Source organism: Grampus griseus (genome assembly GCF_964374135.1).
Source record: "Grampus griseus genome assembly, chromosome: 2".
Lineage (NCBI taxonomy): Eukaryota > Metazoa > Chordata > Mammalia > Artiodactyla > Delphinidae > Grampus > Grampus griseus.
The window spans coordinates 21,670,375-21,694,604 of NC_139018.1; the positions used below are offsets into that span (position 1 = coordinate 21,670,375).

At 37.0% G+C, this 24,230-nt stretch overlaps 1 protein-coding gene across 1 annotated transcript in view; it reads left to right on the top strand.

The window, feature by feature from the left end:
* SEL1L (SEL1L adaptor subunit of SYVN1 ubiquitin ligase) overlaps positions 1–23,174 on the top strand; it is a 56,684-nt gene extending 33,510 nt beyond the window's left edge. Inside the window, exons 11-21 of the mRNA XM_082647425.1 lie at positions 1,243–1,299; positions 3,623–3,691; positions 6,388–6,465; positions 7,518–7,580; positions 8,890–8,977; positions 9,301–9,449; positions 10,320–10,485; positions 11,014–11,088; positions 12,178–12,350; positions 15,994–16,122; positions 18,962–23,174. Coding sequence (XP_082503551.1) covers positions 1,243–1,299; positions 3,623–3,691; positions 6,388–6,465; positions 7,518–7,580; positions 8,890–8,977; positions 9,301–9,449; positions 10,320–10,485; positions 11,014–11,088; positions 12,178–12,350; positions 15,994–16,122; positions 18,962–19,171 — 1,257 coding nt within the window. The 3' untranslated portion in view covers positions 19,172–23,174. The remainder of the gene's footprint in view (positions 1–1,242; positions 1,300–3,622; positions 3,692–6,387; positions 6,466–7,517; positions 7,581–8,889; positions 8,978–9,300; positions 9,450–10,319; positions 10,486–11,013; positions 11,089–12,177; positions 12,351–15,993; positions 16,123–18,961) is intronic.
* The last annotated feature ends 1,056 nt before the right edge of the window (positions 23,175–24,230 follow it).

Below are 24,230 nucleotides of genomic sequence, written 5' to 3' on the forward strand. Positions count from 1 at the left end.
GCCATGTGGATGCGTAACTTAATATTGTTATCTTTCTGTTGAGCTAACTTTTGTATCATGAAATGACCTCTTTTATCTCCAGAAATATTTTTTACTTTAGTTGTATTTTGCCTGATAACTGGCATAGCTACACTACTTTTTTTTGGTTAGTATTTACCCAGAATATCTTTTCTATCTTGTACTTTCAACCTTCTAATGTTTAAGGTATGTCTCTTGCAAGCATCATATGACTAGTTTTGTTCATTTTTCTTCATCCATTCAGTCTTTTAAGTAGAGTAATTAGTGATATATTTGAGTTTCAATTTTCTATCTCACTTTTATTTTGCTTTTCCAAGTTCCTTTTTCTCTCCTTTCTTACCCTATTTTGGTTTGAGTTTGTCTGTGTTTTAATCCTATATGTTTTTGAACCCCACAAGATACTATTATTTTATATAGTCCATCCAATTTAGATTTACTCACAAATTTACATTTCTCTTGTTCTTTATTTCTTACTGCATCTCCAAGTTTCCCAGGATAATTTTCCCTCTTAAAGAATACTCTTGAGTTCAAAAGATTTGAACTTTTCTTTAGTTTGTGTGGAAATGCCTTTATTTCACCTCTATTTCAGGATACTTTGCAACTAAAAGCGGACATTTTTAGTTTTTTTTTAAATGTAGGATATGAACTTCCCTGGCGGTCCAGTGGTTAAGACTTCGCCTTCCAGTGCAAGGGGTGTGGGTTCAGTCCCTGGTTGGGGAGCTAAGATCCCACATGCATCTCAGCCAAAAAACCAAAACATAAAACAGAAGCAATGTTGTAACAAATTCAATAAAGACTTAAAAATTGTCCACATCGGGCTTCCCTGGTGGCGCAGTGGTTGAGAGTCCGCTTGCCGATGCAGGGGACACGGGTTCATGCCCCGGTCCGGGAAGATCCCACATGCCGCGGAGAGGCTGGGCCCGTTAGCCATAGCCGCTGAGCCTGCTCGTCTGGAGCCTGTGCTCCGCAACGGGAGAGGCCACAACAGTGAGAGGCCCGCGTACCGAAAAAAAAAAAAAAAATTGTCCACATCAAAAGAGTCTTTAAAACAAACAAAAAATGTAAGTTAGAGTAATATCTTAGGGAATTAAGACTAAATGTTTAATTTTCTGTGTTGTGAACAGAAACCTTTTTTTGTGACCAAATGGTTTCTTGTTGGTCTAATTTCATTACATGCCAGAGGCAGGTGCTGCCATTTACTCTTGCCTCCTTTTTCATTTTCAGGTTGGTCTGGGACAGCTGCATCTGCACGGAGGCCGTGGAGTAGAACAAAACCATCAGGTAACCTTCCTGTTCTTAGGGCTTTACATTTCATATTGTAGCAAGAAATGATGCTCCAGATATATTTCTTGCTAAGTCAGTGACAATATCAAGCTTTGTGATTAATGGATGTTGGTAACATCACAAATGAGCTTTCAAGATCTAACCCCTGAGGAAACTGAGGAACAAAAATGTGATCATACCTCGTAGTGATGGGAAAGGTTTTATTAATTCCAAAACCTAGTTCTCAATACGGCTGAAAATGCATCAACAGTGTCTTGGTTTTCTATAGGTATTGTGATAGAAGTATGTCTTAGAAAACTCCTATTGGAAAATATTTCCTAGAACTGAGGAAAATTCAGTGTTGAGTTTGTGAGAAATTAGGAGTGTACAACTATAGCGGTCAGATCCATATCCACTCACCAACTTCGGTCTGCTTTTTGTCCTGTGTATCGCTCGTCTCTTCCCTTGTTGCCATCAATATACGTATCACTTGTGTGAATAATTACCCGCCTGCATTTCCTAAGCAATAGCCTGTCTTTGTAAACTGTGCATCTGATCGTGCAGTTCCATTGCTTAAAACTCTCTTGAGTGGTCTGTGATTTCTAGTAGCTTGGAAGCCAAAACCTTTAACATGACCTCCAAGGCCTTGTACCAGTCTCTATTTACCTCACCAGCCCCTTGCTTTCTGAGTCACAGGCACACGGACCTTTTCTCAGGTCTTTGAAAATATTAAGAACCTCCCTGTCTCCGGACTTCTGGAAGGCCAGTCCCTCTGACTAGAGTGAATATTATTATCCCACCTCCTTTATTCACATAACAATCCTAGTCATTCTCCAGAACTCAATTCCAGGATCTCTTCCCCTGAATGTCTCCACTGACCACAACCCCACTTCAAGAATAGGTCATGGACCACAGTTATGACTTCTGAAAATCTGTATTCCCTGTGGCCTTTGTCCATTATAAATTAGTTAATTATGTAATTGTTTCCTCTGCTAGAATATAAGGTCCAAAACAGCATGAACTATGTCTGCCTTGTTTGCCACTTCATTCCCAGCACCTGGCAGTGCCTAGCATGTATAATATTAAGTTCTCAATAAATGTTCTTCAAACTAATGAAACTGTTTTTCTACCACACCAGTTAAGTATTCTAATTAAGGTTATTTCAAGCACTATATTATATCAACTTTAAGAATTAATTTGTAACAAAATACATTTATCGCTAAAACTATACCAAATATTGATGCTTTTTAAAACTATTATTCAAACAGCATTTTGACAACTTTAAGTGTCTTTAGGTCATTAAAATTACATGTCATTCGGCCAGTGAAGCATCAGATGAACTGGTTAGTAAAAAAGTGTCAGGTGAGAGAACAGAATTCTGGTTAAGAATTTGCTACATACCATTACACAACAAGTTTTGGGATATTCTTGGTGGTGTATGCTGCCTACCTGTGAAACAATTACACAGTGATAAATTTTCACAGAAGAAAAGGAATTCCCAATATATAATTGCATGAATTCAACTAATATTTGAGTACCACCGGTCCCATTCACTGCAAGGCATTCAGGATACAATGCTGGACCTTACCCTTGGTCCTTACCTTTACAGAGCTTCAAGTTTAATAGAAGCATTAGGTAATTTTTAAATGATCACACCAACAAATATGTAATAAATTGTGGTTATTGTTACAAAGGAGAATTAATGAGTCCAATGATAGGTTAATGAGGGGGAGGTGGCACTTGTCTCTGAAGAGATGTGGATGACATTTAAGTTGAACCTTGGAGGTAATACGATCATTCCAGGCCAAAAAGAACAGCATGTGTATAGGTCCTGAGGCAGGAAGGAACATGGCTGGTGTACCCAGAGTGCAGGGAACAAGGTGAAACAGTACTGAGATAAACAGTGTCTGGTCACGTCAGTGTATTCCCTGCAGCACTTCAAGGGGCTGGAAGGACCAGCATGTTGAGATTTAAGAACAGTCGCTTTGGATGACCCCAAGAATAAAAGCAGAAAGATCAGGGAGGGGAGCATTCCAGAAGTTCTGCTGAGAGATAATGCAGCTTACACTAGAATTATGGGAATGGAGGATGGTAGATGGATTCAAGATGTATCAGTATTTGGTGGTGAAAGAAATAGGACTTAGTGATGGATTGGATATGAGAGGGAAGTGGGGTGGGTACCTCAGACATCCAGGAGACGTTGTGTTGTCATTTACTTAAACTGAGATATACTGCAGTATAACAAGATTTTTTAAAATGTTCGTGTGGTAATTATTTTGGTTAAAAGCCAAGGGCAGGTTCTATTAACAACTAATAATTTTCATAAATTCCTTTCTCACAGAGAGCATTTGACTACTTCAATTTAGCAGCTAATGCTGGCAATTCTCATGCCATGGCCTTCTTGGGAAAGGTACTGTACATCCTGTGAACATTTTCTGTAATAGCAAGAGGTGTTCACATAGTAAGCACGTATTGTATTCATCGTCTACAATTTACCAAATATAAGCTGGAAATAAAATTTCCAATACAAGCGTATGATATCTTGTCTTAAGATAAGTGCTATTCTGAGGCATTTTCTTAAGTAACTTAAAGGTAACATAGCATTTGCTTGTCAGTATGTTAATTCTCCATCGAAGTTAGCTATCACTGTCTGCACCCCTACTTTCTGTGTATTATACACAGTAATAAGGAATTTATTCTTTATGCTGTGCAGTTTTTTGCTAAGTCTGTCATAATTACCTGTTTACTTTCATGCTGAATAAGAGACATTTAGAGTGTGTTGAAATGTGTCTGCAAACCTTTTAATTGTCTTAAATATGATAGCCATCACCCACGTCTCAATGCAGTTCTTTTCTCAAGCAAGGGAACCTTTAAGTCTAGATACTTAATGAATAGATTCCATATGTCATGGCATAACCTCAAAACTTCCTTTTTTCATTATTTTGAAAATTAACACATTATAAACCAATGGATATTTTCATCTATAGCCAAGTCCTAAGGTTAGGAGGCTCAGATAGACTATATCTCAAAAGCTTTTACAAAGAGAAGATCTAACCAGTATTTGCCACAGCTAGTAATTTGGGACCTGAGAACTTTACATTTAGACTTCCTGTTACAGCATAGAAATTGGTATTGCCTATCTTTTTTTTTTTTCATTTATTTATTTATGGCTGTGTTGGGTCTTTGTTGCTGTGCGTGGGCTTTCTCTAGTTGTGGCGAGCGGGGGCTACTCTTCCTTGCGGTGCACGGGCTTCTCATTGCGGTGGCTTCTCTTGTTGTGGAGCATGGGCTCTAGGCACGTGGGCTTCAGTAGTTTTGGCACGTGGGCTCAGTAGTTATGGCTCATGGGCTTAGTTGCTCTGCGACATGTGGGATCTTCCCAGACCAGGGCTCGAACCCGTGTCCCCTTCATTGGCAGGTGGATTCTTAACCACTGTGCCACCAGGGAAGTCACTGCCTATCTATTTTTGTTAGCATTTAACAACTTTTCATTTCAGCCCTCTCGATTCTTGCTCTGATTTACTAATTTTCCTTATCTCAAAAAAAGATTTTCTTTACTTATTTCCTTAATACTTACATTGATAAAAACAGTACTACTGGTCATTCAGTTTTCCTTTCTCCTGGCCCTTTTGTCAGTTCCCGTACCTGGTACTATATAGACATTCAGTGCTTGAAACCTTTTAAGATAACCTTTTAGTTATTTCCTTTCCTGAATTTAAGACATACCCTGCATCTTATCATGGGGAAAGCAGTGGTAGAGGAGAAAGGAAGGTGGACATTGCTATCGGCTCTTCTTTTCCTCGTTTAATCGCTTATCCCAACCAATTGTTCAACCATTTGCGCTGGGACAGAGTGAGAAGAAAGATTTGTCTCAGGGTTTAAGATTTCTTCTTTTGACACATGAAAGGATGCTCAACATCACTAATCGTTAGAGAAATGCAAATCAGAACTACAATGAGGTATCACCTCACACCAGTCAGAATGGCCATCGTCAAAAAATCTACAAACAATAAATGCTGGAGAGGGTATGGAGTAAAGGGAACTCTTTTGAACTGTTGGTGGGAATGTAAATTGATACAGCCACTATGAAGAACAGTATGGAGGTTCCTTAAAAAATTAAAAATAGAACTACCATATGAGCCAGCAATCCCATTACTGGGCATATACCCTGAGAAAACCATAATTCAAAAAGAGACATGTACCACAATGTTCATTGCAGTGCTGTTTACAATAGCCAGGACGTGGAAGCAACCTAAGTGTCCGTCGACAGATGAATGGATAAAGAAGATGTAGCACATATATGCAATGGAATATTACTCAGCCATAAAAAGAAATGAAATTGAGTTATTTGTAGCGAGGTGGATGGACCTAGAGTCTGTCATACAGAGTGAAGTGAGTCAGAAAGAGAAAAACAAATACCGTATGCTAACACATGTATATGGAATCTAAGAAAACAAAAATGGTTCTGATGAACCTAGGGGCAGGACAGGAATAAAGATGCAGACGTAGAGAATGGACTTGAAGACATGGGGAGGGGGAAGGGTAAGCTGGGACGAAGTGAGAGAGTGGCATGGACATATATACACTACCAGATGTAAAATAGCTAGTGGGAAGCAGCTGCATAGCACAGGGATTAGCTCAGTACTTTGTGACCACCTACAGGGGTGGGATAGGGAGGGTGGGAGCGAGGGAGACGCAAGAGGGAGGAATATGGGGATATATGTATACATATAGCTGATTCACTTTGTCATACAGCAGAAACTAACACAACATTGTAGTGCAATTATACTCCAATAAAGATGTTTCAAAAATAAAATAAAATAACTGTAGTTAATAAAAAAGATTTCTTCTTTTGAGTTTGATCAGTGAACTGATTTTATATATTCATGTTTATAGATAAGTCATTAATTTGACATGACATAGAATATATAAAAAATGTCTACTTTTAAGGTTTTGCTTTTAATTCTAAAATATCTTGTGGGGAATTTTAAACTTTTTTGAAAGATTCCATGAAATCTAACAAAACCCAGAATGAGCTGAGATAGGAGAAGAATGTAATTGGAGAGAAGGTTACAGCTCATATTGAAATTGGGGTCTGTTTTTCAGATGTATTCAGAGGGAAGTGATATTGTACCTCAGAGTAATGAGACAGCTCTTCACTACTTTAAAAAAGCTGCTGACATGGTAAGACTTCATGACTCAGTATATTGAAATGTGTACCATATTACTATTATTTTCATAAGAAAGTTTATTGTGTTAAGGGGGTTAGTCATAATCGACTTCATGCATTATTGGAAGTGCTTATGTAAGTATGATTCATATGGATGAATTGGCTAGAAAAAACCTACTCGGTGAAAAGCAGTATGTATTTTTTTTAGGGACTGGATTATTGAATATTAATTCTCTGTTTCAATTTCATTGAGAAGTTTCCTGATCAGGGAAATAATGATTTTAGTAATGGAATTGGGTGTTATATAATTTATCCTATTTGTGTTGCAACTTGAGGTTTAAAGCTTACATGACTGGGTAGTTTTGATAACCATGATACATAAGTTAGGCTTTCTTTGGCCCAGAGAAAGCTTCCTATGAATATTTAAGATCCTCTGGCTCCAGTGTGTACACTGACCTCTTTGTCAACTAGTACATGTTACTGTAGTCCCAAATGTCAGTGGAGTGTTTCCCAAAGGGGCACTGTGACACTTTTTTTAAAGATGGCTCTGTCCTTCTGAGTTTAGGTGAATACTAGATTTTTCTCTTTTCGGTCTCAAAACAATGATTGTCTTTGCTCCACAACATTCCAACAGTCTTAAGCATATCCTTGCCACCTGATCCCAATATTAATTCGTTGATTCTGCCCCATGGCAGCATCTTCTTTATTGGGGTGGGAAGTTACCAGTGAAAAACTACCAAAAAGAAAAACAATGACCTACTTTTAATTTTGAAAAGATTAAATACATGTCATGTTTTATATCATAAATTCATGAAACAGATAGTCATAAGGTAAGTCACCAAAAGTTAATTGTAAGTGAATTTACTATTTACTCTTTTTCAGCAATTACTGAAAGTCAAATCTCTAAAACTCAGTATCATGTTTAGTCTGATGGGAAGGAGAAAATTTAGTTTTAAATTGAAAAGTACTACAACATGTTTTGAATATGCTTGTAAATTATTTCTTTTGCAGTCATTTATTCTTGCCTATTTTGTAATGAATCTTTCACTTTGTCTCTGATTGGCAGGGCAACCCAGTTGGACAGAGTGGGCTTGGAATGGCTTACCTCTACGGGAGAGGAGTTCAAGTTGTAAGTCTTCAATCTGACGTCTGACTTTAATGAGCCGTCAGCTGGTGAGATAGGGAAGTATTCCTTAACTAGCTCCCAGTCAGCCCAGGTGAGGCCGTTTCATTATAAGCAAAGCTGAAACTCTGAGTTTGGTTCCCTACCACCCCTTACCCCATCCCACCATAGCAGCTGCCTTCTTAGAATAGCTGTGTCTCTGGCACCTTCTCCTTAAGGTATGAAGCTGTTTCTCATTGTTCCATCTATGCTCTCTACCCCACCTACTCTGCCATCTCTCCCAGACTTAAATATCTCCCTGCTATTTCTTCACCCAAGCCTAAGAAAATTCTTAAGTCCTCCCATGTAGAGGGAGAAAAGCTTTCTGTTCTACCCCTTGCCCTTCTAGCTACCACCTCTCTTCTCTCCAGCCCTTTCCTGCAAAGCCACGTTTCCCCAGAGAATGAACTGTGTGAGCTGCTACCATTCACTCTTCAGCTCTCAACAGTCAGGCTTTTACCTCATGTAACTGCTCTACATAGCTCACCAGTAACCTCCTCAGTGTCAGCCCCACAGGACGTTTTTTGGTTCTACCTTACTTGAACTCTTTGTTCCCGGGGGCTGTCTTGGTTTTCCTGGGCCATTGCTCTTCATTCTTCTGTGCTACTTGCTCACGTTGGATGCTCCTGGATCCTCATCTCTGTGTGGTCTCTCCAAGCAATACGTTCTTTTAATTTGGGCCCGAAACTAAGAGCTAGGTATAGAATTCTAATCTGTACGTATTCTAGCACAAAAGACAGTAATGTGGTCTCATTTTTATTCCTTCTAGTCATTTTAGGGTACTGAAATCCAGTAGTGACCTTTGTTTTAATTTTTCTTTGGGGATATGTCTGATATTTGAAATATAATAATCATATAATGTTTGATAAGCTACCCAGGAAAGAACAAATAAGGAGAGAATTTTTCTTATTTAATATTAGAAATATTGAGGTTTAAAAGGGTTAGTTGGTTAATCGAAAAGATACGATGACTGTTTCTTAATTTCTGGCCGGCTGTTCTACTAGTGTTGTTTATGCTTTCTGAGAGCAGACATGCAAATTGTTTCACAAAAGAGTATATTTGCTTTTTTTAACAGTCCTAAATGTTAATCCCTGATGACTTAAAAAATATTACCGTCTTTGTATTATAAAAAATTAGAAGGTCATCCTTTTAATGATTTTAAGAATATTTTCTGTATGCCTTGTTAATTCTTTTTATGAATGAATCTCCTGACTTCTGAGTATATCAGCCATTTGAACTTTCTTACCATGTGATCATATGACCTCTTTTTCTACAGAATTATGATCTGGCACTGAAGTATTTCCAGAAAGCTGCTGAACAAGGCTGGGTGGATGGGCAGCTACAGCTTGGCTCCATGTACTATAGTAAGTAACGTTGGAATTAATGATGGACACACCAAATCTAAATTACCTATTTTCCTCTAGATGCCACTATGATATGGAAGTGAGAGCTATCGAATTTCTAGCTGATTAATGTTCTCCCAATACAATGATGTGTGCATCTTGTGTTTCATTGTAGAGTATATTAATCTGTATTGATGTACAAATCTATATTAATAAGATTCACATCTTTCCAGAGTAAGAATTCTGAATTTCATTTAGTTTTATTCCTATGTAAGGCTTCTCTGACGCTTCAGCTAAATCTTATTTAAGACTATTCCTAACCTCTCGTGTAATTTTCCTTACAGATGGCATTGGAGTCAAGAGGGATTATAAACAGGCCTTGAAGTATTTTAATTTAGCTTCTCAGGGAGGCCATATCTTGGCTTTCTATAACCTAGCTCAGATGCATGCCAGCGGCACAGGTGTAATGCGATCATGTCACACCGCAGTGGAGGTAAGGGCTTTTCTACCAACCTGTATGTAGGAAATTAATTTGCCCCGTAGGAAAGTCTGCTGTTTTATTTTTTTATTGGAGTATAATCGCTTTACAATGTTGTGTTAGTTTCCGCTGTATAACAGTGAATCAGCTATATGTATACATATATCCCCTTCCTCTTGGACCTCCCTCCTGCCCCACCCCCAATCCTACTGTTTTAATTCTGGTTTTCTTTGCATGATTTCTTCTAGAGTAGAAACAGACTTAGCCAACTAGCACTGGTATACTGAAAGAAGGCTCTGAGGGTCTGTGTGTTAGAATCACACTTATTCCATTTGTCTCTCCCTCCTGGAATCAGCATTTATAAGGGCAGATATTATTGTCTACAGTCTCTCTAACACCTAAGACAGTATCTGAGACATGGTCAGCATCAAAAAGTGTATGTTAAGTGAACGTTGTTAGCTTTCTCGTAATTGGCACTTTAGAAGGACATTGTGAAACGCTTAGCAAAGTTTCTAAACCACTCTATGCTTCAGTTTCCTCGCTTGTAAAATGAAGCTGTTTGTTACTAGGACTTACCTCATAAGAGAGTGGTCCCTCATGGGAGGAGTAAGTGAGTCAATATACATACTATACATAAATCACTAGGATAGTGCCTGGCCAGAGTAAATGGTATGTAATTGTTTGCTGTTATTTTTATAAACCTGTTCTAAAGACTAGGTGAAAGCTTCAAATAAATATCCCAGACTTTTATATATATACTTAGTAAAACTGCCAGAGATTGATTGAGAGAGCAAGCTTAACAATTGCTTATAGCCAAAGTGCAAAAATGATTTTCCAACATATCTTTCTTAATTTTGTATTGATTATTTTTTCCTGTTTTTTTAGTTGTTTAAGAATGTATGTGAACGGGGCCGGTGGTCTGAGAGGCTCATGACTGCCTATAACAGCTATAAAGATGGTGACTACAATGCCGCAGTGATCCAGTACCTCCTGCTGGCGGAGCAAGGCTATGAAGTGGCACAAAGCAATGCAGCCTTCATTCTCGATCAGAGTAAGGTTCATTTTAGTCCTGCCTTGGGTTAACCTGTTTAAAAAGGAAAGCCACAAAGATACTCCTCTATTATTATAACTAGAACATAACAGCACACATGCTCAAGTTATTTTACCTCAGATCTCTAAGCCATCAAAGTTAGTTTTATACAGTTGACAATAGAAATGGATTTGACGTCCATCATAAAATTAACTGCTTTCAGTAAATACATTTTTCAAACTACAGCAGATGCAGAAACATTGCTTTTCCAGTGGTATGTAGATCTCTAGTGTTTCAGTAATCTCGTTATTAGTTCTGTGGTGAAAATATGTCTCAGGAAGTAGTGTTGCCCTGAATGCAATGATTCCTTTGAACTCAGTATTTTATTCCCATACTTGTTTAATTTCAATAGTTTTTTCATTTAATATTTGTTATATCCCAGTACTTATTTAAATTATGCTCCATGTATCCACCCTGGTTTGCAGATAAAGCCTAAAAGTCTAGGGCCTTTCCTTAAACACCTGATTTGTATTTCAACTTTCCTTGTAGGAGAAGCAACCATCGTAGGTGAGAATGAAACTTATCCCAGAGCTTTGCTACACTGGAACCGGGCCGCCTCACAAGGTGAGTGGTTGGTTAATTCTAGGATAAGAATTTTACCCAGGGACCTTTCTTTATTGTTTTTTGTTTGTTTTTAATCTCACATAAAGATTAAATCATGTCATTCACCACTTTAAAATTAAGCAGAGATACTAACTATAGCTTAACTTGTTTGCTTTCATGATTGGTATTCATTCTTAAAATGGAAGTTCCAGTCCCAGCGTTTCTAAGTTGAACTGCAAGGTTTCTATCGTACTGGACCTTTATATCATACTATGCTTTACTCTTTGGTTTTTAGTTGGAGGCTAGTATGTTGTATTAAATGAGAACTGAATAGAATGTGTAATAGACTATAGGTGTAAAACCTAAGATTTCAGCCTTTCCCCACTCCTTTTTATTTGAATAGTTCTTTCTCACACATACTACTATCAACATCGTCTGCCTGTCCCTTTCTCCAAGCCTAAACAATGGTCCAGTTGAATTATTTTATTTTATTATTTTTTAAATAAATTTATTTATTTTATTTATTTATTTTTGGCTGCCTTGGGTCTTTGTTACTGCGTGTGGGCTTTCTCTAGTTGCTGTGAGCAGGGGCTTCTCATCTTTGCCGTGCACGGGCTTCTCATTGGGTGGCTTCTCTTGTGGTTCGTGGGCTCTAGGCATGCAGGCTTCAGTAGTTGTGGCGCACGGGCTTAGTTGCTCTGCGGCATGTGGGATCTTCCTGGACCAGGGATCAAACCCATGTCCCCTGCACCGGCAGGCGGACTCCTAATCACTGCGCCACCAGGGAAGTCCCCAGTTGAATTATTTTAAAATGTTAAATGACAGAGTAGAGTGATTGATCATCTGAGGAGTATTATTAGTGAAATAGAGATTACACCCACTTTGTTTTACCTCTCCCTGACTATTACAAAAGCCTTCTTCAGAAAAGCAACCCTTCTAGTTAAATTTTTACCGAATTTCTATGTTGGCTGAAGAATTTGTTACAAAGTTCGTCTGTTACAAATTAACATTTATTTTATATAAACATGTTAGCAGGAGGAGAAATAAGGGTTTGGTCTGTTTTCAACACACCTTATTTATTGGCGGTTTTGCATTTACCTTTTGTTTCAGGCTATACTGTGGCTAGAATTAAGCTTGGAGACTACCATTTCTATGGATTTGGCACTGACGTAGATTATGAGACGGCGTTTATTCATTATCGCCTAGCATCTGAGCAGCAGCACAGTGCACAAGCTATGTTTAACCTGGGATATATGCATGAGAAAGGACTAGGCATTAAACAGGTGAGTGTGACTTTGAAACAAATGTATGGATAATGTAATTGTGATTTGGGGGGAAACATCTTCATTTTTATAGGAAATAGGTTTGCTTTAGAATGTGCTCAGATTTTAGGTGCTAACTTAAGAGACAGTTTTGTAATATTTCAGAAGACTGCCCTTCATCTCTCTCATCCTCGAGCACACACACATATTGATATCTACACTGTTATATTTAGGATATTAAGCCAAAGATAGATTCATGAAAATGGAAAAGCAGTGCTGCCTCTGTTGATAACTGCTGTTTGAGAAACTGTCCATCAATAGCCAAATTCTATCATTTCTAGATTATTTTGAAATGAATTTAATATATTCATTCTTTTACCTTCCTAATGAAGTCTAACATTCTTTAGACCCACGGTCTTAAGTTTTTGCCTGTGTACCCTTAAAATAATTTTGAAAAACTGTGTATCCTCTTGCACATTTTTAATTTGACATTTAAAATATCTCACCATAAGTTTCAAAGGGTCTAAGTCCTAGCTATTTTAAACACTAACATTTTTATAAATAAAATGACTAAATTACTTTAAGTACCAAAATAATTTGATAACCCCATTATTAATTTTTTAAAAATACACAGCAAATTCGTTAAATGAAAATAGTATCTTTTCCTTTTCTCCCTGAATTTATATTTTAGTCCATTATTCCCACAGAATTGTATACCAGTGTAATGTACTGATCACTGATCATGCTTATCTGAAACAAAAAAATGTATAAATTCAAATTTGAATTTTATTTCCTGTGATTATAGGCTCTTAAGTATTAAGAAAAATTCTCGAGATATTATTAGCCATAGTTGGCCAGTTATTAATATACTATTGTTCTCATCAACTTCATGATATTATAAATTTGATAAAATTTTACTTTTTGTGGTAATTATTGAAAATGTATCTTTTAATGAGATAAATAGAGCATTTTTAAAAATTAGCCTAAGTATCATGGAACAGGTTTACCATTAATTCTTGTTTTCATTTTATAAATATATGACTGGAACCTTGTTCACATAAATAAGTATATGGGAATGGGAACAATTTTATTATAGTAAGGTCACTTAATTCTTTAAACTGCTTTAGAGTTGTATGCTGTCGTGGTAGTTTGGGCTGCAGTGACAATACTATAGCGCAGTGGCTTGAACGACAGGCATTTATTTCTCACAGTTCTGGAGACCGGGAAGTTGAAGATCAAGGTGCCAGCAGATTTGGTGTCTGGTAAAGGCCCTCTTCTCTCTGTGTCCTCTCAAGAGGAAAGAGCGAGAGAGAAGCAGCAAGCTCTTTAGGGATTCTGATAAGGACACTAATTCCGTTCATGAGCGCTCTACCCTTATGACCTCATCCAGTCCTAATTACCTCTCAAAGGCCTCACTTCCTCATACCATCACATTAGGGAGTAGGGTTTCACATATGAATTTTGGGGATACACAAACATTTAGTCCATAACATATGCCAAAAATCAGACTGATCTGTCATTAAAATTATTTCTAATGATCTGTCACTTGATAACTTGGTTAAGCCTCTGTTCAGTTCTGTTGAAAGCAAAGATTTGGAAACTAGAGACTTGCAAAAGGAGGTGTTCCCTGATCACTGGACTCATACTTTCTCAGTTTCTGGGAGTGATGTCTAAAAGGCTTTCCCAAGGCTTATCAATAGCTAATGATACTCCTTGCTCATTCAGTCACTTAGAGACACTTTGTGACCTTATGTGCTTTTAAATCTAGAAGGTTGTTCATTTCATTTTGTTAATGCACTGTTTTTTGTCAAAGTGCTTTTTTATTTTATTACACTTGAGTATTTTAATTCCAATATGTAAGTTTTGATATTTTACATTTATATTAATATAAGATACTTGAATATAGTTTTATCAAGAATCTGGAGCTGCAGGCTGAGTGCGTTCAGTTCATGGACAATCTCTGCCATGTAACATAGTTGTTGAAGCCTCCCTGCATTGTCAGATCAGTCAGCCAAATCAGACTTAGTTTCTATCAGAAAGTCTGACTTTGTTAATTCAAATAAAAGTAATATGGGTTTGATGCCTAATGTAAAGATTACCCGTAAGTTATGGTTTTTATACGCTTAGTAATAATTTGCTAAAGACAATCAGAATTAAAGTAATATAACAGTCTGTTTTTATAATAGGCTGTAAGACAAGAAAACAAGAAAATTAATCAGTGTGCTTTTCTCATAATTTAATTTGTAATGTAAAGCTTATACAAATTCTTATGAATAAAGACTATGATAAAAGGGATAGAATTCCTTTGATTAGCATTAGGGGAGGGAACCCTGGGATTCAGCTTTTAAGAATAATTAATCATGTATAAAAATCAGAATAATTTCATTCGTTTTTATAAGACATTATGATCACCTTTTCTTATGTTTTCTGTTTTTTTAAATAAAAGAGATACTCATACTCTAAAAGCTAATCAGTCCAGCATCCAGTATAGATAGAAAAATATTAAGTATTAAACAAGATGAGGATTGGTTATAATTGGAATAAATAATTCAGGATTTGATTGATAGATAAGATTTAATTACCCTATTGAATCATCCACACAGAGTCTGCAGATCACATAAAGTTTGATGCATGATCTTGAAAAATATACTTTTCCGTTATCATGAATCTTGAAAAATATACTTTTCCGTTTTCATGAATCTCTCTTTGGCTTAATATCCTAAATATAACAGTGTAGATATCAATATGTGTGTGTGCTCGAGGATGAGAGAGATGCAGGGCAGTCTTCTGAAATATTACTACAAATAAAATTTGTTACATTTTTTAAAAAGTCAAAGACACTGACCATGCTGTTACTTTTATTTGAAGGTGCTCTTCTTTTTAACTAAAAGGATTCACCTTAGGGACAAGTATGGAGAACAGCTGAAAGTAACTGCTTATATTTAAATATGTAGAAAAAGTCAGTCTTAATGTTTAGTCTTTCTTTCCCATGTCTCATGGAATTCTTACCTATGAGTTTGGTATTCTTTGACAGTAGTCAGGGGATGGGAGAAGTGAGGTTGTTAAATGAGAATTTTGCACCTCCCACCATCCCATTCTACCACTTATCTAAATGCAGAGCACTCCAACCTGGGCCAAAATTAGTAATGACTTGTTTTGCCCTTTATAGAAATACATCTAAGACAGGAAAACACAGAATGCAAGTCCCTTATCGCTGTCCATGCATGCACCCCTTGGAAAACTTTGAGTATGTCTACCCCAGTTTGAAGATCACTGTTGCAGACTGAAACCAGGAATTGCTTACACTGACTGGTTATAAGTAGGAAAATATTAACTTGAGACTTACAGGTCACCCCTGGAAGTCTCCAGGTTAACAGTGTTATGCATAGGTATATAGCTGTGTCCACCGTATCTGCACAGCAAGTGGGATGTCAGATCAGGGGAACACAAGTTAACTTTTAAATTTTTCAACTAAGTTTTTCAAAATTAAGCAGTTAGATAATTAAACAAATTTTACCTAATTAAAGCTTGGGTTTTTTTTTTAGGTAAGGGAAATTTTAAAATGAAACTTGAAAGGTAAAATAAACTTTCCTAATATATAAATAGTAATTATTTTTACTTAGTTTAACAAGAAATGAACTTTGGTTTACTACCCGTATTATAGGATATTCACCTTGCAAAACGTTTTTATGACATGGCAGCGGAAGCCAGCCCAGATGCACAAGTACCAGTCTTCCTAGCACTCTGCAAATTGGGTATTGTCTATTTCTTGCAGTACATACGGGAAACAAATGTAAGTGGTCCATGTCTCTTTTAACTAGAATACAAATGATGTAACCTTCTCAGTCCACAGTTTCGTTTTTGCAAAGTTGGGGGAGGGGAGGAAGGACCTGCAAGTGTCTGGTCTCTTTCCTTCTTCCCAGATGAAGGGACCTCATCAGGTGAGGGATGAGTATAGCCACAAAGCACTTAACAGTTCCCAGGTAACATTTGACAGTGGTTCCCAGTGCTAAAGTATTTTTCATTGGTGCAGATGTTTCCTGGTTTAGGGAAAACTGAGACTAAACCATGGCAATTTGAAATAGTAGTTAACTAATTCCAGTAAACATTAAATCAGATGACTGCCTAGCAGTGACTCAGACCAGCCCCTTAAAAAGAGAATTTAAGACATGAAAAGAAGTAGAACCTGAGAACCTGTCCAGGCTCTTGTACTTCAGATTCTTCTGATAGTGGAACATGTTAAAAATACCACTGAAACTATATTTTCTAAAAATACCTTGAATTATTTAAATATGCTTAATGTTAGAACTTTGCTAGGAGATGGGTGGGTTACCCATTCTCTTCAAAACTACCAACTCTAGTTACCAACACAATGTTGGTGCTCTTGGGTTCTCCAGTTTTCTGTTTGGTTTACAGTACCTATCGTTCCTCCTAATGGATTCACTGGTGCAGCATTTAACTCTGAAAGTCCTAAAATGTATGCAGAAAGAAGGGCTATTTAACTGTAATTCACGCCAGACCAGAAAAGGATGATGTTTCAACCTTTTGTTAATATCTTGTAGAACAAGTTGATGCACCATTTCAGCACTAGATTCCGGAAGGGGCATTCCCTCTTTGTTACACAGATGTAAATTTAGTCCATGCTGCTTCAGCATCTATAAAGAGAAATTCGACAACTCCTCCCTTTTGCAGCCCTAGCACGTGCACTGAGGTCCTCCACGTATAGGGCTCCAGAGGGCTGGAGATGTTGGCCTCTGTCCTCTTGATTGCTTATACATTTGTAATGTCAAATTTATAATTGTTCAATAGCGTGAGCCAGGGTATGCTGTACGCTCCGTTAACTCAAAGGATCCTTGTTCCTTTAACTGAAAAGCTAACAGTGTGGCCGCCTGCTCTTTCTTTCTCAGGACTATTTCAGACTCTTGTCTCTCAGTTTTTATCACTAATAAACTACTGATTACAGTCTAGGATTTGGTCATGTAATACACCATGTTAAGTTGTTGTGTTTTGTACAGAAGTTTCAAGAAGACAATAAAATGCCCGGTAATCCTACCACCTAGATATTCCAACTTAAAAAAAAAAAAAAAAGGAGTAATAACTATTGATGGTGAGAAAGTCAAAAAATACAGAAAAACAAAGTCTCCTATTGCGGGTCCCACCCCAGGGAACACAGTTAATAGTTTGTTATAATTTTTTTTCCAGAAAAATTTTAGCACCTGTACCTACAAATATTATATTATGGGGACCTTTTAAATGTAATTTTATTTAAACATAAAGGATTATGCCCCATATTTACTTTCTTTGTGGGTAAGCATCAGTCAGAAAATACCAGGAATAACTTAAGTGACATTAAAACAATTAAAATATCATAGATGAAGAAAATAACTTTTAAGTTCAATTTCAGTTGTTAAATATTTAGTTAAATCCTAACTAAAAAGCATTATTTGTTCAGCTATTAAATTTCTGAATTCCTGTCATCTTCAGTTACATGAGAGAAGTAGTAAAATAGCCCTGCTTTCATTAGAAGAGAGCTTTTTAGCTAGTGTGTCAACACTAGAAATAGGTTATAGGTGAGGTGTGCCAAGATACTGATTTCCGCCCCCCCTTCATCCTCCATTGTCCCCAGTGTTTGTTTCAAATATTTCCTGTGAAAAATGGTTGGAAATCAGTGCATTAGGTTACTGATGGAAAGGAACCATAGCTCTGGTCCTCAGACATTATTTTGAGTTTCAGGCTTTTAAAAATTTTTTTTTCAGTTGAACTCATTGTCTTTATATTTTTGTCTTGTTTTATCCTTAATTTTATTAGATTGGATTCTTTGTTAAAGTCCGGTGGGTTTTATTTTTTTAATTGAAGTATAGTTGATATACAATACTATATAGAGTTACAGGTGTACAATATAGTGATTCACAATTTTTATAGGTTATACTCCATTTACAGTTATAAAATAGTGGCTATAATTCCCATGTTGTATGATATATCCTTGTAGCTTATTTTATACCTAATAGTTTGTACCTCTTAGTCTCCTACCCCTATATTGCCCCTCCGCCTCTTCCCTCTCCCCACTGATGACCACTAGTTTGTTCTCTATATCTGATCCTGCTTCTGTTTTGTTATATTCGCTAGTTTGTTGTATTTTTTAGATTCTGCATATAAGTGATACCGTACACTATTTGTCTTTCTCTGTCTGACTTATTTCACTTAACATAATGCCCTCCGAGTCCATCCATTTTGCTGCAGATGGCAAAATTTCATTCTTTATTATGGCTGAGTAATGTTCCATTGTGTATATATGTACCACGTCTTCTTTATCCATTCATCTGTTGATGGACACTTAGGTTGCTTCCACATCTTGACAATTATGAATAATGCTGCTATGAACATTGGGGTGCATGTATCTTTTAGAATTAGTGTTTCTGTTTTTTCGGATATATACCCAGGAGTGGAATTGCTGGGTCATATGGTAGTTCTGAGTTTAGTAAAACCCTTTTTTTTGGAACACATTGCAAAATGTTACTAAAACCAATTGATTTAATAAATTCTGTATTTATCTCTAATCTGTGATGTAACTTTCCTAGCTCCTTCTATTATATTTTAATGATCATAATGATTTTTATACTTTTCTCATTAAGCTTCGAGATCTGTTCACCCAGCTTGATATGGACCAGCTTTTGGGACCTGAGTGGGACCTTTACCTCATGACCATCATCGCATTGCTGTTGGGGACAGTTATCGCTTACAGGCAGAGGCAGCACCAGGACATGCCTGTCCCCAGGCCTCCCGGGCCACGGCCAGCACCACCACAGCAGGAGGGGCCGCCCGAGCAGCAGCCACCACAGTGACCCACGGCGGCCAGCCTTGACCAGTGACAAACAAGGAAATCGTTTACCAAGAACACTTGCATTTGATTTAGGACTTTGGATCAGTGGCCACCTCCTGGAAGAGGCACAAGGAAGCATTGAATTCCTAAAGCTGCTTAGAATCTGATGCCTTTATTTTCAGGGATAAGTAACTCTTACCTAAACTGAGTTGAATGTCCGTTTCAGTGCCGTATGGAATAACAACTCTCAGTGGCTCCCCTGCCCCCCCTTTTTTTTTCCTGGAAACATGTGAGACACTCAAGGTAATGTCTGCTGTGTCCAGCTATCTTTCTTGGGTCCTTTTGGTCATTCTTTCAATGTGCATAAGTTCTGTCAACCATCTTTAAGGTCTCATGCGTCGACACTAAAAACTGATCGATGTAAAAAGGAAAACCCAGTTAGTTGCAGATTTAACCTTAACATGTTTGAAAGTCTGAAAATAGAACTGCCTTTTAAGTTAAAAAAAAAAAAAAGTCTTCAAAGTGTTTCAGAACTGCGATAACCGAGGAACTTTTACCAGGCCACATGCAAGTATACATATTCAGCATATTTATTACTTTAAAAGGCAAGGTTGGGAGGTTTCTTACTGTTGGTGAGTGTCATACTTTATACCATACTTCTCTCCTTCAAAGACTGAAAGGCCATGTTAAAGAGTTTTATGTGAACTTCATTTCCTTGGAATGGAATATATAGAAAACATTGTGAACTGACTTCTTGAGCTAACACGTGAACTTGCCCCAAATTACTCAGTGTAATTTGCTTGCTTGTTTTGAGTATACAGAGCCTTTATCTGGAAGCCAGAGGATGGACTAAAGGGGAGAGATTAGAAAACAATATTGAAGAACTCTGAGTGGGGTACCAGGATCACAGACACACTTTCCCAAAAGTTGAAGCATTTGTTACCAGGATTTATTTTACTTTGCATTTCTTATTGCAAAAGAACAGACCACCCTCCTGAATTTTTAAAATATGAAATACTGTTGCCAAGCTATGGCATACAGTGACTACCATTACAATACTAACACTCAGAGAATCTGAGATGCATTAAAATCAGTGGTTGAGGAAAGCCAAAGCCTGTTTGTACTGTTCAGGGAGACTTTTATTTCTGCAGTTTGATGTTACAGTAGAAGATCAACCACTTGCTTAGCTTTCGTATTCACCACCCTCCCACTGTTAACATCAGGAAAATCAAGGCTATTACACTTCAGAATTGTCTGGTTAAGTACTGCAGAAAACAACAACGACAGCAACAACAAAGAAAACAGAGAAGGTCACATACCACAAATGAAAAAATTGAAACTTCAACCAAATTGTATTCCTTTTTGTTGTCGGATGGCAGCGTTCACCAGCCTGTATCTGGTCTGAGGCTCTCTTAGTGTGTGAGCAGGCTTTCTGTGCCTGCTGACCTCATCTGTTTATATTAATCTTTATACTCTTTTTCCATAACCCCTTATCTGCCAGAAAACTTGAAGAGTTGTAAGACTTTGGTTTTTGAAGTAGAGATTGTATTTAGAACTAGAGTGAATTAGTCTGTAATGAACATGAAGGCTCTAAATGTGAAGTAGTGTGCTTTTTTGGTGTTTAGAGTATTATGAGAAACCTGGTAAGCAAACTTTCCTCCTAGATAATTGCTTCTAATAGGAAGAGGTGATGACAGCGAGAACCATATGTACAAATGCAGATCTGAAAGGTAAGAAATTTTACCCTCAGAAGTGTCATGTTGCTTTGGGCAGCTCATGTAAATATTAAGACTTGTTTGATCTCTTACATTAGAGATTTGAGTACAGTCGGTACAGTATGTTGGTGTCTTCACCCCTGCCTGTTCTCCCCCAACCTTCAAAATAAGTATGATCCACAGTAGCAGCCACGCTTCATTTCGAAGGAACTGTTTTAATTTATTTAAAACTTGAACAACTAAACTTCCGTATTTTTCTACCATCCACCTAATTTTTCCTTTAGCAGCATTCTTATCTCTATCTTTACTTCCCTCTGTTAGTACTTTGAAAAAACATTTCTTAAAGCAGTGTGCACTACCCAGAGGCAGGTGGGAAAGCGTGGTCTTGTTCTCCAGGCAATAACTTCCCGGTAGTGTACCACTAGCCATGTCCTTTTTATTAATCTCCCAAATAGATCTTTTTCTTGGCTTTTGTCCACCTCCTGTTTTACCCTGGGTCATTTGCTACTGGAAATTTGAATGGTAAATTTAAAATAACTTCGTTCCTATGGCTTCATTTAAAGACTGTCTCAAAATACTTTGTTCCCTTTTTCATTCTGTACAAGAGACATGATACCTAAGCAAATAGGAACTGGGTTTGGTGTTTCTCCTAAAATAATGCTCAATACCTACCTAATCAAATGGCATCCATTTGAATAAAATGACAGTAACTAAAGCTAGTTAATGTCAGTGACATTAAACTAACTCCAGGATTCAGGAGTTTTAATGTTAGAATTTAGAGCTAGCAGAGTACGGCTTCATTTCTCCGTGGTAGCCCTTCTCTCCCGATCCCTTTTATAGTCTGTCTTCCTGCCTTCAAGGTGATGACAATAGTACTCTACTTAGCTTCTATTCTCTTGTGCATTTGGTTTCTTGGTTAGTCAACTGTTCCAGAGTCTTGAGACTATCTGTTTTGCTTTTTGTTTTATGTTAACAAAGGTAGCATTGGGGTTTGGGACTTGGTTTGTTTTTTTTTTCCTTTTTGTTTTTGGAGCTTTTGTTTCTGTATTCTGGGTAAGGCTTATCTTATTTTTGGTTAATATCCAATGGCACAGAAAAATTAAACCAAAAGGTTTCTTTTTTTCAGAATTCATTATTATTTAGCATTTAGATGAACTTGTGAGTCATTAATCTTAATACTGTTGAGGATGTGTTACCCTTTGCATATAAGGTTATTTTGTGCATATAAGGTTAATTTGTGAGAGTTTTACTGCTAAGCCATTTTATCTCTGTACCATTGGGAAGTTGTAGAAACTTCTGCTGGTGATCTGGCCATGATCTGTTGCTTTATTTAATTAAGGAGCTGCTGTTGCCTCCAGGAAACTTAAGTATTTTGTATAAGCTTTTTTTTTCTCCCTTTCTTTGCTCCTCATGTTTGTTCTTCAAACCAGTGTTTGGAAGTATGCATGCAAGCCTATAAATGAAGACCACAGCTCTTCATGTGTGTAGCATGTGTATTATATTGTCTAGCTACATCTGCAGAAAACCTTTTTCAGAGGTTTGGACTAACATTTCACATGCACATTTCAAAACAAAAAGTGCTTCAGAGAAATAGCCCCTTTACCTACCAAGAAGAGCAACGTGGGCTACATTTGTCCCAATAACAGGTAGTGTTTGTTTTGAAAGTGAATTTAATTATGTTATACAATATTATGACTACAACTGTGCAAGAAATAAAGCAGAAGAAACTTCTATTTTCACGAAAATACTTTTCATTAGTCATTGCTCTCAAATGTAAATGAAAATACAAAATTTCTGAATATCATATTGTCAGAGGCACTACCTGATTTTTAAATGTGTAGTAGTCCTTGAAAAGAAGCTACATCTCTCCTTCCACTTGGTATTTCAAGAGAATTGAAAATATTCCAAGTAAAAATGATTTGTATTTTTAAAGTGACTATTTGCACAAGTAAAAACCTGATGTGCGCGTGAGAAGGATGTCTCGGTTGTGTGCAGGGAGTCACGTCTCATGCACCGGCTTTCCTGTTTGGAATAACAAGATGACACTATTCTCTTTGATTAAAAAAAAAATCATAATACTGATACGATCAAGGTGTAACCACTATCAATATTTAGGAGACGTTTTAAAAGACCGTAAGCTGGCATGGGAAAGAGCACCATGGTAGACTTTTTGTAAATTTATTTTGTATTTAATTAAATTCAATATAAACTGGTGAAGTGTAATATAATTGTGTAAACAAATCCTGTTAATAGAGAGATGTACAGATTCGTTTTGTACTGTATCTTGAAACCTGTGAAATAAAGATTCCACCTCTGGTTATCCTGTATGCTATAACGTACCATGGCCAGGCACCTCTCCAGGCAGACTTTTTTTAAAACCTGAATCATTCAATTTTTTCATGAACCATTTTGGAAATTCAGAAACTTCTAGAAAGCATTGATTAGGGGCAGTTTGAATCCATCTTACATTTAATTTTAACTATTGAAATTCAGATTTCTGTAAGTTGAATTTTATCCTGCAGAATATGAATTTGCTAAGACATGTTTCCCTTTTTAAATCTCAGATCTTTGACCTGAATCAGCCTGTGATATTTAGTATGCGTATTCACTTTTATCCTGATTATGGTAAAACTTAGCTAAAGGTTGTTTATGCATTGTCTTTTCCCAGAAAGTTTTTAGGAGGGCTTGCAGAGCTACATAACGGTGCAACACGACGAAATTTACTTAGGATAAGTAAGTAAAGGGGAAACAAAGGAGAAAACAGTATTAAATCAGGAGTGAACTTTGTACACAAAATGCATGTTAGAACCAGGCTACAAATCTGGCCCTAACTTCCTAGCAGCCAACTCAAAAGAAATCGAGCTAAAATGTTCATCTTAGAAGCATCAGATCCTTGAAAAAGTTTGGATGATGCAGGTTGTGGCAAGTGGAGAAATTGGGTCTCAAATTTTACTTCTGGGAGCATAGTCAGCCACCCAAGATGACTTTGACCTTGACTAAAATAAAAGTTTTGAGGAAGTTGGACATCAGAGCTATAACATCAGCAGTTTGATCATTCAACCTGGAGTTGGGTGTGATGCCTATTTACCAGTTAGCCCCTTTCTGACAAGTCATTAAAATGAGTCCTTGGTCTTCACTGGATGCAACTTGATGAGAAGCAGCTTCTCCCTTTTACCTTTATGACACTAATTTGGATTGGCTACACTAACCTTGAAATTTGCTTATACTGTGTCACGACATATACATAAATATATGCAAGTTAAAAATTAGAAATTGTTTCTGTAGTAGAAACTACAAAAAAAAACAGAAGGAAGATTTTTTTACTTTTTGGATATTTTCCAAATACTTGAAGAGTCAAGTGAAAAA